We start from the raw sequence: 18319 nt of genomic DNA, 5'->3' as shown, positions 1-18319 counted from the left end.
TGGTGCCCTCTGTTCCTCTCTCTCTCTCTCTCCCTCCCCCTTTCCCTTTTTCTCACTCTCTCTCTCTCCCCTCTTCCCTCTCTCTCTCTCTGTTTCTGTCTCCCCTTCTTTCTCTCTCTCTCCCTCCCTCTTTCTCTCTCTCTCTCTGTCTCCTCTCTCTCTTCCCCCTCTCTCCCTCTCCCTCTCCACGCAGGCGGGGAGCTTCCACTCCATTACGCACGGCGGCTGACGGCGGGGCGAGTTGGCGTGTCCGGCCGCGCGGAGGGTCCCGGGTGCGGAGGAGGAGGCGCGCCCCAACACCGGCGAGGTCGCGAGCGAGCCGCCCCTGCCGGTCGGGTCTGGGTTCGGGGCGCCCGGACGCAGGACGCGACCAGCGGTTCCGCCCCTGACCCCGCGGCTCCGCGCGAGATGCTAATTAAATCACGCCGCCCGGTTCCCGCCGCTGGACGGCACGCCCTTGAAGCCGGTTGGCACGGCTACGGCTCCCGCCCGCAAGGTCGCCAGGTCGGCCGTGAAGGACAGGATTAAGGCGTGTTCTGGGAGTACTGGGGAAGAGCGCCAAGCCAGCTCAAAAACTCTCTCCGTGTTCGTCTAAGGCAAGTAAACGCGCGCGCACACACACACACACACACACACACACACACACACACACACACACGTGGCCTTTTTTATCCTCTTCAGTAATGCCCAACAGCTTCCCCTTCATCACGGTTTGTTCTCCCGTAGTTAAATTGTGGAACATTTATGACATCTGTTTCAACATTTTATAGTTAGACATAAGTATATTCTGAACTGTTCCCTCAGTGGTTTTCAATTTAGCACTACTGCACTTCACAATCCCACAATCCAACAGGACAGTAACCCTTTATTAATAGCAGTGACGGTATTAGTAGCAGTAGCAGCGAGAGTAGTAGTAGTACTAGTAGTAGTAGCATTACTAGTAGTGGTAGTTGTTTTGGGAGCGGTAGTAGTAACAGTAACATGTGAGATGGCTCAGTTATCACCTGGACAGCAAGCATCGGTGACAGCAAGTTGAAATGTAAGATGAAGATGAAATGTAAACGGCCTTCCGGAACTTTCCGGTACGTAAACACACGACGGATCGATCGGGCGTGTCAGCTTCGACGCAACGCAGGCGCAAGACGCGCTCTGCATCCTGAGCGAGCGCTCAGCTCAACGCCGACAGCTCTGTTTGTGTCCGTCCCGCAGCAGCCCGACACGTCTTTCAGGATCATTGAGATATATATGAAGGGGATTTTTTATTTATTTTAAGGTAAAAAAGCTACAGTTACAAAGCTACAGTTACCGGCACCAGAACGCTCCGTCACAATGGAGGCCCACCGAGCGGCGGGAGGAGCAGGAGCGAGCGCCGGCCTTGGGAATCTGGTCAGTAAATAAAACACCGGCGACGGCACGGCCCATCAATCACTTAAATTAAAGATCGCAGAAGCGTCAGCCGGTAAAGCGGTCGAGCTCGGCGAAGACGCGCGTCAGCGACAGAGCCTGGGTAATGGAGAGGCTAGGCTAACGCGGCTAGGCTAGGCTACGCGTGGAGGTGGCGCGTGGTGGTAAAGGAGCGGCTCTCTGGCGCGGGGGTGCGGGGGCGAGAGGGGAGGGGTCACTCACCGGCGAGGAGGAAGGTGATGAGGCAGGTCTCTTTGGGCATGTAGAGCTTGAGCCGGGAGCCGCTGAACACGTACTCCACCACCGCCTCCGAGCGGCCCGCCCGCTGCAGGAAGGGCAGGAACTGCTTGGCCTTCTGCGTCTCCTGTGGGAGAGGAAGCAGGAGGGAACGCGCCTCAGTTACACAACTCGCACACGCGTGTTCACCAGAATCTCACACACGCGTGTTCACCAGAATCACACGCATGTACAGCCATCTCACACACGCGTGTTCACCAGAATCACACACGCATGTACAGCTGTCTCACACACGCGTGTTCACCAGAATCACACACGCGTGTACAGCCGTCACACACATGCATGCCCAACCAAACTCATGCAACGTGAACACCGACGAGTACGAACGGCACGGCTCAATTTTTGTCGCGCACGTTCAGGACACCGCCCCCTGCTGTAGGGGAGTACCCATGAACGCTTACAGAGCGGCGAATGAGGCAGTACCTCAGGCCCTCCGTTACTTAACGCACAGCGCCCGGACAGGAAGCTGAATCACACGCCGACAGGTGCGGCGCGAGTTTCCTGTTTTTTTTTTCTTTTTTGTTTTTGTTTTTTTACTGGCGACCTTAAACCCCCCAACAACCCGCAGAATAACAACATAAAACAAAATGAAAGAAGGAGAGAAAGCGAGCCAGCTCCCAACGGACAGCGGAGATAAAGATTGATTGCGAAATGTATTTTAGGAAATGTAGTAAAGTGTGGGGGTGTGGGGGTGTGTGGGGGGGCGGAGGGAAAGCGTGCGGCGACAGTGACAGAGATATACGGGCCGGTTTGTTCGCGGTAGGAAGGCGTCGTTTGACCGGGGACTGCGCAGAGGTCGCGGGGGAAGCGCGGCTCAGAGTCGGAGTCGTTCCCGGTTTAGGAGGCGCACGTTTCTTTTTGCAAGCGTCGCTTTGGCAGGACGCCCCGCGGCTGTCTGGGACCGTTACTCAAGGGGTGTTCATTTCAAACGAGCGGTTTTGTTTTTTTTGGGGTTTTTTTCCCCCAGAGCTGGAATAAACAAACAAAAAAAATGAAAAGGGAAGCGATCCCGGAAGGACTTCTCGAAGCCAAGGTGCCCCGCGCGCAGCTGTTGAACATCTGGCCCCGCCCACGCTGTACCAGGAGGGGGCGTCGTCGAGGCTTTTCAGCCGCCGACCTGCAGCTCGGACCGGCGATAACCGAAAATAAAGAAAAGAAGACACAGAGAACAAAGCGGAGGCCTGTTCAGACCAGCGGAGAATCAAACACAGACACACCGCGGAGAAGAGAGCGCACAAACAAACAGCGTTTCCCCGGAAACAGGTCGGTCTGGAGTCACGTCGGGCGGGTGGGAATTAAATCAGCGGTGACATCGACAGGCTGCCTTTTCCATCTCGCGAGGCGGCGCGGCGGCGAAGTCTCCAGCGGTTCGGAGAGGCTCCCGGCCCCGAAACCCGACGAGGAAGACTGTTTACCCCCCTCCCCTCCCGCTCCCGAGGGCCCCCGCCCCCGAGGAGCCGCCGCCCTCCCGGCGGAGAGAGGCTTACCGATTCTCCCAGCATGCACTTCACCCCGCTACCAGGCTTCCAGGGGAGCGAGAGATGTTTTCACAACAGGAGGGGCGCGAGGCCCGCAAGAGAAAATCATTTGAAATCGGCACACGCAGGGCAGATTGGGGAATTCGCTGAAGGTCAAATTATTTTGGGGGATAGAAAAAAAAAAAAAAGCAGACACCTCTGCAATATTAACACTGAGGATTAATTAGGCCTTTTAAACGAGTACATCCGTAAAGTGTCAGCTGCAAGGCGCTGCTGCATTGGAGCTTGCAGGAAATGGGATGCATAGCTACTTCCTGCAAAGGTCACGACCCTGCACCAGACTGCTGAGGCATGCGTGAGCTACACAAAGGGGAAGCCGCATCGAGTTGGCACAAGGAGCCGAAATGGCGGCGGCCATCTTAAATCCGAGCTCAGGACCTAATCACTGCACACCTCGCATCCTGTTCCAGGTCAGAGGTGAAGTCCCCGCCCGGCGCCAGATTCAGTACCTTCCTGAGACTCACGGGCGACTGAAGGGAGAGTCTGGACCGCGGCAGATCACAGACCGGCTGTGCCTAACGACACGGAGCGACAGAGAAGCCCCAGATTCTATTTTTGGGGCTCGTAATGGTTATTACATTAGCGTGCCCTCGCGCGAGCGAGAGAGCGCAGCCGCTGCCAGGAAGGGGGCGAGCGGGCGGGCGGTGTCTCGGGCGCGGCGGCCTCCCCCGTCGCGGAACGCGGGGACCGGGAGACATCCATCAGACGACGGAACTGAAATCAGAAATCAACTGCCCGCCGCCCGTCTCTGGAACTTTCCGCCTGATCTACGGGTTTCCTCCTGGCGTGAGGGGGGGGAAACGGTCCGAACGGCGGTGGGCGGGGGTGGGGGGATGAGAGATCGCCGGCCCGTTAACCCTCCACCGACGACGGGGGGGGTCCGCCACGGCTATGAAAAGAAAAGAAAAAACGGCGGACGGGTCGCCTCTCGTAAAAAATAAAAAATAAAAATGGGTGATTTGAGTTTGAGGGTGGGGTGGCCGGTCGTTAACGGCCCCGCGTTTGGGTTTTATGTGCAGGAGCGCGTTTTCGGGCTCGTTATGTTATACAGCGGGGTTTATAGAACAAAGTAAAATTTAACGGCCGTTGGGGACGCGGGGACGCGGGGTATGATTTACGGCCCGATTATTAGCGTATGGTCGGGGCGCGTAAATAAGCGGCGGGAGGGCGAGCGAGTTATTTATTCACCGGGCCGGATATTTAAAGGGCGCCAGACGGGCGGAGTTATGAAAAGATGGCACCCTTTAAAACGTCCCGAACGGAGCGCGCTTTCGCGGGTCGGACCAGAGAGGCCGGCTGACCCGGCCCGGACTCGGCCCGGTTGAGCGACAACGCGCTCGTTCCCCCCCGGGGAACCTCGCCTTTCAAAGACTCTCCGACTTTCGCCCGAGAGAACTTTCGCTTTCCGTCTCCAAAACCGAAGGCGCGTTCAAATTTATTGTTTCGTCATGAAGCATTGATGTTTTTCTGGAACGCAGTTCAGGTTCCTTCTGGACCGAAATCTGTTTCTCTCTACTGCGCCGGACTGGGAAAAAATAATTTAAAAAACGCAGCCGTGATCTGGGTGTGAAAACAGGGAGGGGCGTGAGGCGTCTGAGGTGACCCCGTGACAGACGCGTTCACACGGGACGGTGAGCTCAAACTGCAATCTAAGCGCCCCGAAAACTAAAGAGGACCTTCTGCGACTCGATATCACCCCAGAGCCGCCGGTGACGCGGGACCCACCTCTCGCCCCCGAGGGGTTTGACGTTCCGGTCGAATGAGAATCTGCTGAGAAGACACCGCAAGCCCCTTTTCCCAGTTGCCTTCTGGGTAATGGAGTTCTTTTGTTCGCTTAATGTGAATCTCGGGCATTACTTCTGCGGTAATCACTGAAACTGGGTCACAGGCAGAGCCGTGAAGGGACATACCCAGAGATGGGAAATGGCGGTTTTTTTTTTTTTCCAGTAGTGTATTTTTTTTCTTTTTTAAATAAGGCTACGAGGAGCTTGGGGGGTTGGGGGGGGAGTTTGGGGGGGGGGGGCTGCATTTCCACAACACCTCGCTTCCTTCCTCGCACTTACCCCAGAAATGTCGGCCACCCGGTGAATGGGAACTTCCTTCTTGCTGTGGAGCCCTTTGGCGTTCTTGATGGCCCTGCAATTAAAAAAAAAACAGGGGGACCTCGTTACCGCAGCCTTCGGGGGCCCGGGGAAAAATGACTCCCGTCCGCGCGAAACACATTTCAACCGCCGCCGCCGCCAGCTTAACAGCGGCGTTACACAGAGGGCACCCCGCGGGGTCACATTTTAAATACCACCAATACGCACGGCCGGATGTTTACTACACCAAACCTGTGGGTGAGAACGCTAAAACAAAACACACACCTGCTTATAAAAGGTTAGCACAGCACAGTTACCCGCGGGATCCCAACATAGAACATTTTGGTTATAAGCGCAGTTTCCAGTTTCGTAACAAAGCTTTCCAGATGCATTAAGATAGATAAAGACCAGAGACTTAAGTTCCCCACATGCACTCACACACACACACACACACACACACACACTTATACACTCAGAGACACACACGCGCGGTTTCGGCGGGGCGGGGCGCGTGGGGACCCTTACCTGGCCTCGGCGGCGAGCAGCTCGTCGTAGTGGGAGGACCTCTGGTCGTCGTCCTGGCGATACCGGATCACCGTGGCCAGGCCTTTGCTGACGAGCGCCTCGGCGATGTTGCTGCGGGAGACAGAGCGCGAGGGGGGCGCTGATTAGGAAGCCGCGCGCGCGTGTGGACCGCGAGAGCTGCACTCCAAGTCAACACCCCCGGACTACAAATCCCAGCTTTTAACACCTCCATTGGCGGCCATTTGAGTACATGCAGAACGAGGACGTTACAGGGAAAATGGTTTCCGTTACACAAGATGGAGGTGGACTGGGGAGACATAGGGCTTTAACTGAGAAAGTTTGGGCAACAGCAGTCATTAGTGAAACGGGTCTCAAACTTCAAAAAGCACAGAGACCTACAGTGTTGAAAAAGTGGCCAGTGAATGTCCTGTACTGCATTATTCCGCACGTGTTATACAGAAAATGTGTGTTATATAGAAAAATTACTCACTGAAAATTCTGACCCGCAAAATATGACAGGGTTCAGAAATGTTTCTGCCTGGTGCGGTCTATTCACTTAAAAATAATAATTTTTTTTTTTTTTATAAAAAAAAAAGAAAGGAAATGATTACAAACACCTGGAGAGCAGCAGGACAGGTCGAGCAGAAAGAAATCAGGACGGCTCTGAATCGCAGGCCGTCCGCGACGGAGCACCCACGGACCCGAAAAAGACAAAGAGGCGAACCGATCTAATTACCCGCGGCGCTCACGCTAACGCGCCGGCCACGCAATCAGCTGCGCCCCGCCGTGTCCCGCGGAGCCGGCGATGAGTCATCGGCCCGAGGATCCGGCCTCCATCGTCCTGGCAACCAGTTCAGCCGAGGAGAACCGGGGAAAATCCGGAGACGGACGCTTCTCGCATTTATTTTTTTTTTCCCGCCGCCGGATCGAATCGGAATTATTTATTAATTTTTTTTTTTTTAACGCCGCGTCCTGTCTAGAGCGCGTTTCGGGGGCCTGGACGTGTTTCCGAGCGCTGCGTTGAGAGTCGGCGGGGCCCGTCCCGTCCCGTGCCGGGGGAGTGGGGGGCGATCCCTCGAACGTTCGGCTGCAAAAAAAAAAACCCGAACCCGATAACCCGAGTGCTGTTTTGGTGAAGAACCGTCTCAGGCGTGGTTTTGAATAAAACGGCCGGTTCGGGACGCTGTGACGAGGTCATCATCCCGGGACAAAGGAGAGCGCCCGAATAAACGCGCCGGGGCCAATTTCAGCAGCCCCTCCCCTTCCTTTCCTCATTTTCGGGAGCATTTCTACTCTGAGATTTAAAAGCATACAAAATGTCACAATGGGAGCTCGAATTACTTTAATTGGCAAGGCTCGCTCCTCTCCCATCTCCCAGTGTTGGAAGCAAAGCGGGGGGGGGGGGGGGTGGTATGGGATTGGACTTCAGAAAGCAGCGGAAACTTCCGACTCGCACAAAGAGCGCTTAAAAAGTGCCCCGAGAACGCCGCGCTCCCCAATCACAGCGTTTCTGTGACAAAAGCGGCGTGAAGAGCTTGACCCAGTTTGGAACAGACTCCACAGACCCGAGACTGCTCTCTCCGCCACAGACGCCGCAGATTCCACGCTTTCCCCGAACGGCGCAGGGGCAGGACGGCCATCGTTCGACACGACGGATAACCTGAGCCCCCGTACTCAGGCGCTGCAGTAAGCCAGAGACATTTATGGACAGACAGACAGACTGACAGACAGACAGACAGGCAGGCAGGCAGGCAGGCAGGCAGGCAGGCAGGCAGGCAGGCAGGCAGGCAGGCAGGCAGGCAGACAGAGGGCTCCAACAGCTGCACCTGCAGGAAGTTCTGGCACCTGGCTCGCACAGCTACGGTAGTTATCTGTTAATATGCATGAACAGACCCGTGTGCGCATACACGCACAGGCTGTGAAATCAATGTGAATAAATAAATTAAACAACCATATAAAGCACCACATGCGGCAAGCCCAAGTACAGACTAAACACACACACACACACACACACACACAGACCGTGCACCACACAACACAAACACACACACACTGACACTAACCATAACACTAACACTAAAACACACACACACACTAACACTAACCATAACACTAACACACACACACACACACACACACTTTGTGCGATTTATTTCATGACACATCGGTTTTGGTGTAGGAAAAGCCAATCAGAAGTCCACACTCTGACACACGGGGGACCAGTAAACGGGTGGGAGCGGAAGGACGGCGTGACATTGCTGCTCTGGCCCCCCCCCTCCCCGCGGGCGCTAGGCGCTAGCTCCCGAACCGAAGAGCCCACATAACGCCGTTCAGCCCGCCGGCCAGGTGCGTTAAACGCACCCCCCGCACCGCCGAAAGGGTGGGGGGGGTAGTCCCGCCTAGACACGGACCACAATTCAGTGCGTGACATTGGAGCTGCTCACTTTCAATCTCTTCATCTGTCTATCTCTCTGTCTATCTGTGTACGCCGTGAGAAGGACATACTCTACCTCTTTCTACATTCAAATGTATTTAAATATAACGTACGTATGTACATATTTACACATAATGAGGAAGCGTATAGAAGATCAAATGCAAATACGCACACATGAAAAATATACATATGCACACACACACACATATATATACACACACACAGTGTACACATACTGTACACACACACACAAACACACACACACACTCTGCACAGAAGGCGGCTCCACGCAGATGAAACTCCCAGCAGCCCGCAGGTGTGAAAGCTCTCCCAGACCATCGTGAGCAGCAAACACGCTTCCTTCGTCACGTCTCTCGTTCTTTAGTAATCGTCCCTCTCCGAATCGAGAGCACCACCCCACCCCCTCGCCCCCCCCCCCGAAACGCGGTGTGCTGCGAGATTTGGTTCCGCTCCCCGCTCCACCTGCCCGAGGCGTCGAGCCACCTGTCACCGGCGCGGTGCGGGATGCGTCACCTCTCGCACGCTGATTACCTCGTCACCGCGCCCGGGACCGCGTCCGGGGCGGGGCCACGCGCCGGGAGTTTCGGACACGCTCCGGCATGACGGGGAGAGTTTGCGTCGCCGTCGTCCGCCAAAAGCCAACAAACTCCGTTCCGCTTCACGAACGTCTGTTTCCGGAGGCCGAGCGGAATACATGTCACTGAACTAACTGCTTTGCGACAGCTCTGTCGAAGCGGCCCCCCCTTCGTTTCGACAGGCGTACTGGCTTAAAAATTCGAGCACCACATTTGAGCATCGCCGTGGCGACGAGCCAATGTGCACAGGCGTCCAACAGAACTCCTGATTGAAATTCATGGGTTTTTTTTTTTTCCTCCAAGGACCTTCACAAAACAAAAAAAAAAATAAAAACAAAAAAGTTCAGTTACCGGCCTTTGGCGGTAAAAGCGCTAAACCGCGTCCTCGGCCAAAACGAGCGCCGGTCTGCACCCGCAGCGCTTTCGCGGCCTTGAACCTTCCCCCGTTTGAAATAAAGCGCCTTCAAGGTTTCCGCACCAAAAATAAAAACAGGAAAAAAAGCTCCCGAGTTACTTGAAGGTTAAGTGAGAAACTTCCGTCCGCGCGCCCGTAAATCCAGCCCGCCCCCCGCTGCCAGCTGGAAGGCTTCTCAGCGCCTCGCTCTAGATCTGATTCCAGAGTGTTTACCTCTCGTGCCGTGAGGAACGACCGGGCGAGCGAGCGGTAAATTATACCGCAAGGCCTAAATCCGCTTTCGTTTTGTACTGTTTATTATTCTAACCGTTTCAAACCAACATGGAAATGTGTTAAACGCTAACTGACGTTTCGCCTAATGCCGGCCTTTTCACAACCTTAATAAGCTCGACAGTGGGGTTTTGTGCGCTACCCAAACGGACCTACTCGCCCCCCTTTCCGGCGTCGAACGCCAAAGAGGACAGGGGCTCCAAACACAAATCAGGGCCGAGGAGAGATCCCCGCCCGTCGCTCGAAGATTCCCATCGCGCCGCTCGAGGTTGCTGCTGCAGGCCGGTCCGACGCTCCGCGAGATTGACGTTTCGAAGTTTCTGCGTCCCGTCCACTGACCCCGACGCGACCCGAAAACTTTCTCGAGGCAAAAAAATAAAAAATCAGACCAAAAACTGCTGATCGCGGCGATCCGTACCACACTACTACTACTACGTACGCACGCGCACGGGCAGGGCATCCATCTTGGGACGGTTGTAAAAAAACGAACAGCGCTGCGCCACGCCGATGGCTCTGGGCCAAGTTAGCGTGATTGCTAACGCGCGCGGCTTCCTCTCCATGTAATCCGAGCTTGTAGCCGCGGCGGAGAGCCTTCGTCTTCCCCGCATCGTCCCTCACGCCGTAATAATTGAATTCCCTCGATGACGGCGCTGAACTTGATTAATAACCCGGGAACGCACACGGAGCGCATAAGCGTATGCCGCTATGAGAAATCTCAAGGCCACACCGGCCCGTTTGGCAACCCGTACAAAAAAAAATTAATAAATAAAAAAAAATTCACATTAGCCACAGCTACTAAGTGTAAACATCCATTAGCTTCTTCTGTTTTTAATTTGTTTATCTTTTTTTTTTTATGGACAGGTTACACGCAGCTGGCGGAGCGATCAATCACGCGCCCGGGGATGGGAGGGGCTCAACGCCCACTCTGGTGGGAGGGGGGAGGAGTAGTTGGCTTTGGGGGGTGGGGGGTGGCGAGGGGGGTGTTTATGGAGCTGACAGATTACAGTGTCCCTTCCATCCAGAGCAGATACTCACATTCCGCCGATGGTGACGGTGGCACAGGTGCGTTCTGGGAAGGCCGGGATGGAGCCCCCGCCCAGGTCTGAGGCGGCGGTGGCGGCTCTGATGTAATCCACCGTCACGTTCACCTGAAACCAGAATTCACGTTAACCGTCAAGCAATTTTTTATTTATTTTAGATATCTGTAAAAACATAACAAATAAAAGCTATAATCTCAAAATCCCCAACAACCTAATAGAGAGGCCATCACCACCTTCACTAAACAGATTGATACCAAACATAGTGCACATATTCAGGAAATAAAGTGGAAAAACGGAATACTTTTTTGTTCAGCATTTCATATGGAAATGTATTCATCCCCGACATACTCTCTTTCAATATGCAAATACTATGAAGTGAGCAACACCAAACGGCTCATGAATACCCCATCCGGCACTGATCCGGCATCCGGCACTGATCTTTACGGGGTACGGTTGCCAGTACGATCGGCTTGCCGCCGAACCGCGCTTCCTTGACGACCAGCGCGCCACTGCAGCGGTAACGATGAGCGAACGGACCGCCAACGACAAGCGGCGGCGTTCCCCGGTACTCCGCGCGCACGGGGCGGCGTCCTCGTACGGACGTCGGCTGCTTATTTTTTCCAACACCGAGGAGGCTAGTTTTCAGGTGATTCATGGGAAGAAAGAAAAAATAGTTTCGTGATCAAGGGTCTTTGACTGACCTCCGGCAATGACACCCTACACCGTACCCCAACTTCCTGAACTGAACAGGTGCTCCATTTGGCACGTCCCAAACGAGGAAGGAGAATTCAATTTAAAGAGGGTGCCAGTACTCATCGCGGCTCGATGGCTGCAGGGCCGCAGGCCCGAGACAAACCGGCTCCGTTGCCCCTGGATACCGGGGCAGTTTTTCGTAATTGGGTTTTGCCGCGGCCCGAAACCTCGGGGACGGGGGTCGGCGCACGCGAGGGCCGGACGTCCTGGAACCGAGAAGATGACCCCCCCAACGCCCCCCAGAGCCCCAGCAAACTGAGCGAACCGCAGCGCTAAAACAGAGGAGGGAGAACATTCTGGAACTTCGGTGGGATTCGAACGCGCCGGCGTACACGGCAAACGCAGCGCATTCGCGCGCGTTCGACACGCGAGACAGGGCGGCAATAACGGGGGGGACGTAATGCGCGGCACAGCTAAGACATCGGTCGATACGCTCGCTCGCCGAGCAGGCCGTGTCACCACAAAGAGGTGAACGGCGTTCCGTCAGCCTATCGAGTGTACGCGGCGCGCCACCCGCAACGTCAATAGCGTTAGCTCTAACTGTCGCAGTGCCGCAGACCAAACCAGATGTTTATCTCATATTTCTCGGTGAGAGAAAAAAAAAAAAAACGCTAGTAGATTGAAAAGCATTCTGTTTTTGTGAACGAAAGCCCTGATTGATTCCTTTCAAAAAAAAGTGTGTGGGGGGGGAGAGAGAGAGAGAGAAGATGATGATGTTTTAGTTCCCTGCTCTGTATTTAGACTGAATGTGTGTCTGAGTGAGTTTTTATCTACAGGCCGGTTTCCAAGGTCACCGGCAGTCAGAGTGAATCAAATCAGCCGGACTGTAGATCTCCCCCACCCCCCGAGGATCGGTTTGGGCGAGAAGAACGGCGCGGTGCGGGGGTGGGGGGGGGGGGCGTGTTTATGACTCCGCCGAGTCGAACGCACGCAATGTCACCCTCGCCCACCCTGCCCCCCCCCACCATGAGCCCCTTTAACACGCTCTAAAACCAGACGTGTGTGTGTGTGCAAGCATGTGTGTGTGTGTGTGTGGCGTGTTGTGTGCGTGTGTGGCGTGGGTGTGCGTGTGCGTGTGTGTGTGAGCGTGTGTGTGTGTTTGGCATGTTGTGTGCGTGTGTGTGTGTGTGTGTGGCGTGTGTGTGTGTGTGGTGTGCTGTGTGAGCGCGATGTGGTGGTTGTTGTGCGTGTGCGTGCGTGTTGCGTGTGCTGTGCGGTTGGGTGTGTGGCGTGTGGTGGTGTGTAATGTGGTGTCGTGGTGTGGTGTGTGTGCCTTGTGTTGGGTTGTCCGGTGGTGTTTTGTGTGTGTGGTACGTGTGTGTGTTGGTGTGGTGCTTGTGTGTTGTGGGGTGGTGGTGTGGCGCCCTGAAGGCGCCAAGCGAACCACATAAAACCCTTTCTAATCTAAGCGGAGGACGTCTGACACCTCAAGGTCGGCGGAGGGCGACGCCGCTCCATCTGCACTGAAAGGGTTTTACGCGCCTGACGGGCGGCGTTCCGCGCCTCAGCCGGAGAGTCGGAGAGAACCAGCGCCCCCCACACCCCCCCCCCCCCCCCACCCCAGGAGAACAGGAAACAACTCAGAGGATCCAGGCGCTCTAAAAAACATACAACAACAAAAAGAAAACGCACTCAAAACTAGCCTTTCATCGCCCGGACGACGAGGACGTTAAACGGCTCGTTTTGAAGGCGGGAAAAAAAAAACGATCTTTGGTGGCGATTCTCCTTTGTACTCTGGATTGGCTGAGAGGAGGCGTACGCGCAGACCCTTTCAGGAGGCAAAAACGGAGAGGAAAGGCCTTCAAAGGAAGAGAACGCGCGGCGCGGACGAGGGACTCCCCTGATAACGCGCGGAAACCGGCTCCATCTGGAAGCGCGCGACGGATTAAAGGTTTTACTAATTATTCTGCCAGCCTCCGATAGATTATTATTCACAGGACAACTTGCGGGACATGAAAAAGTGGGCTGTTGAGAGGGGGTGGGGGAGGACAGAAGATGGAACAGCTACAAAATTATTATTATTATTCTTCTTTTTCAGAACAATAAGAACTAGCACCTGACATCCAGTCTCTATGGTCTTCTGCCATGAAGTAAATCAGTCTATTATGGAGATTTAAAAGCGGGACGTGACTCTAGACCTTGAGCACACAGGGGCGGGACGTCGGGAAGCCCTCGTGCTGAGGAGTCGTTGACCAGGTCGAACCCCCGCACCTCCCGGCTCCCCCCGAACACCTCCATCACGAACGCCGACCCCGAGGGGGACGTGAACCCGCAGCCCCCCCCCCCCTCCTTCCGAAAACGGGACCCTCTTTAAGAACTCCGGATTATCCGAATGTGCACCCTCCCGATAAGTGGATTAAAAGGGGACGTTTTTATTTGAATTCTTAGAGGTTGGAACACGCGGCAGAAGCCGCCGCTCAAAAAAAATAATAAAAAACTCCCGGCCAAAATCCGCGCCGGGTTTTTGTACGACCGGGCGTTCCTTCGACGGCGAATTTGGAAGGCGCCCCGACGCAGAATTACCTAATTACCCGACGCGGGGAAACTTCTCCGTTTCGGAAACCGCCAGCACACCCCATTAAAGAGAAGCGCGGGCCAGCCAGGAGACTCTGATGTGATGGCGCACGTTCTGCCACGATTCTGCTGCGCCAACAAATTTAGGATGTCCAGAGGGAATACGAGAATACATTTCTCTCCAACAAAACACACAAAGCAAAAAAAAAAACTTGGCAGACCCAACGTCAACTGTATGTGCTCTGCTATTTCAGCCAAGCACTAAAGTAGGTCTTGTAGTCTGTATTATAGTTATTAGTATTTTATTTTTTATTTATTTTATTTTTTTAAAGTGAGCCAACCTTTAGGTCACATGCTCCAGAGTGCTGAGCTGGCATGGGCCACAGAGGAAACAACGCTCGCCGTCCTGCGTTAAATTTCCGCCCTAGACGAAAACCAGGAAGTTCCCCGAGCGTGACTTTTTTGTTTTGGCCCCGGGCCACCGAGACGGAGCTGTACCGGGGCAGTCTTGGCGGGACGCAACCCCCCTCCCCCCCAAGTTCACCGAATCCCGACCTCAATTTCCAGGCAAGATTGCGCTTTGCGATCTCGCCGGACTGCAGGAAACAGGAACTCCCGCTTTCTTAAAAGGGATCTCGCACCTGGACCTACAGGAAGTTGGGCTTTTTAAAATGCAGGAGCGCAGAGGGCGTTTTGCTGGGGGGGGGGGGGGGGGGGTCGTTCAGATGAACCGGAGTTAAACGGGCTCTGCATTCCAATCAACGGCGAGACGGGGGCCCGGGACCCTGTGAAATCCAGGTCCCGAATCAATCGGTCGCACCGTCGCCAAAGTGTCCCCAGAGAACGCGCCGCGAATTACCGCCACACTGGCAAAGTCAGTGATTTACTCTCCTACGATTCGCTCGCGCGAGAGACAGGTTCGCTTTCGAGCCACTCCCCCACCCCACCCACTCGTGACCAGCGGAGGTCAACCGCAGGAAGGCCTCGCTAAGACGAGCCGCTCGAAAGTTACGACGCGCGCACGTCTCTCCGCTAGCAGTAGGCCGCCGCTAGCCTAGCGCCTCGACAACACCAGCAATTTACATACAGCGGCATGACGGAGCGTTTCACAGTCGAGCCGCGCGAATAACGCGGGCCGTTTCCGCGCGCGTTAAGTGTATTACGGCCGGGGCTAGCCGGTATTTAGCGCGCTAAACCTTAACGCCGCCGCCTAAAACGCCTGAACGACTCGAAGCACGGGGCAGATTGCAGATTTATGCCGTCATGTTTGGTTTATGGAATAACGCGACGTCTTCCCGACGCCCGCTGGCTCGTAATGGGCTTATATAAGCGGGCCGAGAGGCAGTCACAGCCGCAGGCGTTCTGCTGAGACAAGCACGGGGCGGATAACGCATATATATTTTATCCCCGACTCTCTCGCTCTTAAATAAAGACTCTTAAAAAGTGACATTTTTAGCCCTTTATTCAACACCTGTCCCGCGTGATCCAAATCTCGCTCCGACTTTGAGAGTTCCGTTGAATTTACGGCCTGAAAACTCACCGTAGTCACCCCGCCTTGCGAGCTCTGTGTGTAAAACGGTTGCAAATGGCACCATGCGATAATAAATATCGACAGACTGATAGATGTTCAGCAGAGGCCGTTCTGAATCCCTCGAGAGATGCAAATATGACAAGTTACAAACACAGGCTAATTTAGAGCACAGTCCTTTTAAATCTAAATGGGCAATTCAGGGGGGTGATTTCACAAAGGAGCTCTTTTTACTTCAGTCCGTGTTCCAGATACAGGAGGGTTCCAGCTAACTCGGCAATCCTGCTCCGTGAAACAGGGCCCAAGGTTCAGCACTGTTTTCAAGGGTGCATCATCATTACAAACGCTCTAGTTGTGAAACCCTCCGCCATTTTGGCTCCGCGTCGCCGGACTCTTTACCTTCTTCCCGATGAGCTTCTTCCTCATGAACTCCCGGGCCTCGAACATGTACGGGATGTCATACAGGGGGCGGAACCTCTTGTCTTTGTCCTTGTTCTTCTCCTGCAAGAGAGGGAGAGAGAGAGAGAGGGGGTAAACAAAGAGGTTCGCTTGGGCGAGCGCTTACCGCGTTACCGAACCCGCGCCGCGTAAATTCTCGGCCATATGGCTTCTCCGAAACACCTCGCAGCGTCTGAAACGGGATAAAAGATCCCGAATATCAATTAGCCGTAACGTGATCCGCGACACCTCCGATATGGGCTCAGGAGTATGAAAATAATAAATAAATAAATAAGAGGAAGCTTAACTGTGGATCTAAACATATGTGCGAGCGCTTTTGGTGGCGTCACCCATCTCCATTCATCAGTTCTTCCCCGATGCAAATTACGCACAAAAAATCTTCTGTGAAAGCAAAGAAAACGGAAGAGACGGCAAACAGAACTCACAACGCCGGAGAACAAACGTGAGGGGAGAAAGGCGGTTTTCGAAGCGTCTCGTTTCCGCGTGTGGACGAGGAGCCCTGCTTAGCGTACGAGAGGGAGACGCCAGGAAAAGGCAAAGGCCCGGCTCTGCGGCTTGACCCGTTTTTTGCGAAGGAGGAGCCAATTTGCCGAGGATTCTGGGACGGGCGGCAAGCGAACAGGTCGTTCCCCGCCTGTTCAAGAGCGTTTCCAGTCACGTTTTTTTTTCCCCCATTTACGACTGAGAAAACGTGCGTGGGCGAACGCCGCGGGCTAAAGGCTCACCTTTAATAAAGACGAACACAGACCTGTCACAAGCTCTACTTTTCTGTGTTTTTTTTTCGTCCGTCCCCCCCGTCCCGTCCCCCCATTTCGGGCGAAAACGAGGCCGTTCCGTGATTCGCACGCCGGCTGAGCACAATGTATTCACCGCCACGGAAAAAAAAAAAGAAAGAAAGAGGGGAAGGTTATGAGAAACAGCGATTACATCAGTCAGGCTTTTAGAGTGTGTCCTTGCCGTCCGAGAGGGGGGGGGGGGGGAAGGAAAAAGGATAAAGGAATAAAGAAGGCCCGTCGTGTGACTGCTGAACCGTTCGCTCGTCCGTCAGCGCTCCGCTCCAGAGCGCCAAACGGTTAAACTCCACCTCCGGGGAAAACAGAGAGAGATGGGGGCGAGAACGAGAGAGAGAGAGAGAGGGGGAAAGAGAGAGGGAGCAAAGGGGAGAGAGAGGGAGAGAGGGAGCAAAGGGGAGAGAGAGGGAGAGAGGGAGAGCAAAGAGGAGAGAGAGGGAGAGAGGGAGCAAAGGGGAGAGAGAGAGAGAGAGAGAGAGGGGGAGAGAGAGGGAGCAAAGGGGAGAGAGAGTGAGAGAAAGAGAGAGAGGGAGCAAAGGGGAGAGAGAGGGAGAAAAGGAAAGTCATTATTCCGCCCATTGCGCCGTGTGGGTTCAAATCTGAGGGCGGCGTGTGCGGTTCACGGTCACCCCCCACCCCACCCCCCTCCTCGTTTTGGCGGCAGTCGCCATAGCGCCGACCTTCCCGTTTGAAATGGCGGCTGGGCGGCCTCCCGAACGTTACAGTTGAGAAAGCACCAGTGCTGCACAGAGCCTGCTCCACTTTACTCACAGGGACACGGAGACGCAGGGACGTGTGCATGCTCCATATAGGCCACACGCACAGGGCATTTAAACAGGTAAAGAAAAAACCCCAGCATCGCATTCATTTTCCTTACTGCAGTACTACAGCAGGCCACACCTGAGTTTCACACAAATATCATCCACACAAAGAAACAAAAAACGTTTAAAAATTAAAAGCAGCAGTACAAACAGAGGAGGGGGAGATTCCCCCAACAGCAGCAAAGGGAGGCGAAGCCCAACGGCCCTCGAAATAAATAATGGAGCCCGGCAAAGCAGCCACAACGAGCACGGACTATTCCCCCGTGCGCTTTTTTCACATCGACAGACAGATATTTTTTGAGGAAAATTAAATCAGCGTTCGGTGAACAGGGTCTCGATACAGAGCTTTTTATCCATTTAAACTAGTGCCACAGGAGCCCTGCCTCGCCCGCTCTTTATGAGCGTCATTTGGCCCTTATCTGAGACAAACGCTCAAAACAAACAAATCACCCAGCGCAATTTGCAGCATAAATAACCGCATCAGACAAGCTAGGCATCGGCGTGGCCGAGGCAATTCCAAACACTTAAATCACCAGCCCGGCTAATCTGCCACGCATTGTTCAGCACCTGCTGCATATGGGCGAGCACTGTAATCTAAGACATACATTTAAAGTGCTGGGACTGTAGAGGACTGGGTGTGTGTGTGTGTGTGTGTGTGTGTGTGTGTGTGTGCATACATGTGGTTTGTGTTTGCGTGTGTGCTGTGTGTGTGCGCGTGGTTTGTGTGAGTGTGTATATGTGTCTCTAATAACCGCAGACTGTAGGGACTGAATGGCTCACATCGTCCCCCGCCCGACATCAACCTTCGTGCTACACACACACACGAGACGCCTGCACACACAACCCACACACA

General features: G+C 54.4%; 1 protein-coding gene across 1 annotated transcript in view; it reads right to left on the bottom strand.

Annotated features, from left to right (window-relative positions):
* Positions 1–18319, bottom strand: part of snd1 (staphylococcal nuclease and tudor domain containing 1) — a 193330-nt gene that overhangs the window by 143536 nt on the left and 31475 nt on the right. The window contains exons 11-15 of the mRNA XM_064318582.1: positions 15795–15896; positions 10596–10708; positions 5846–5956; positions 5303–5375; positions 1627–1768 (exon numbers count right to left, since the gene is read on the bottom strand). Of these exons, the coding sequence (XP_064174652.1) occupies positions 1627–1768; positions 5303–5375; positions 5846–5956; positions 10596–10708; positions 15795–15896 (541 nt within the window). The remainder of the gene's footprint in view (positions 1–1626; positions 1769–5302; positions 5376–5845; positions 5957–10595; positions 10709–15794; positions 15897–18319) is intronic.

The sequence above is a fragment of the Anguilla rostrata genome, chromosome 19, assembly GCF_018555375.3.
Source record: "Anguilla rostrata isolate EN2019 chromosome 19, ASM1855537v3, whole genome shotgun sequence".
NCBI classification, from domain to species: Eukaryota; Metazoa; Chordata; class Actinopteri; order Anguilliformes; family Anguillidae; genus Anguilla; species Anguilla rostrata.
This window is presented reverse-complemented; position numbering and strand designations above follow the sequence as displayed.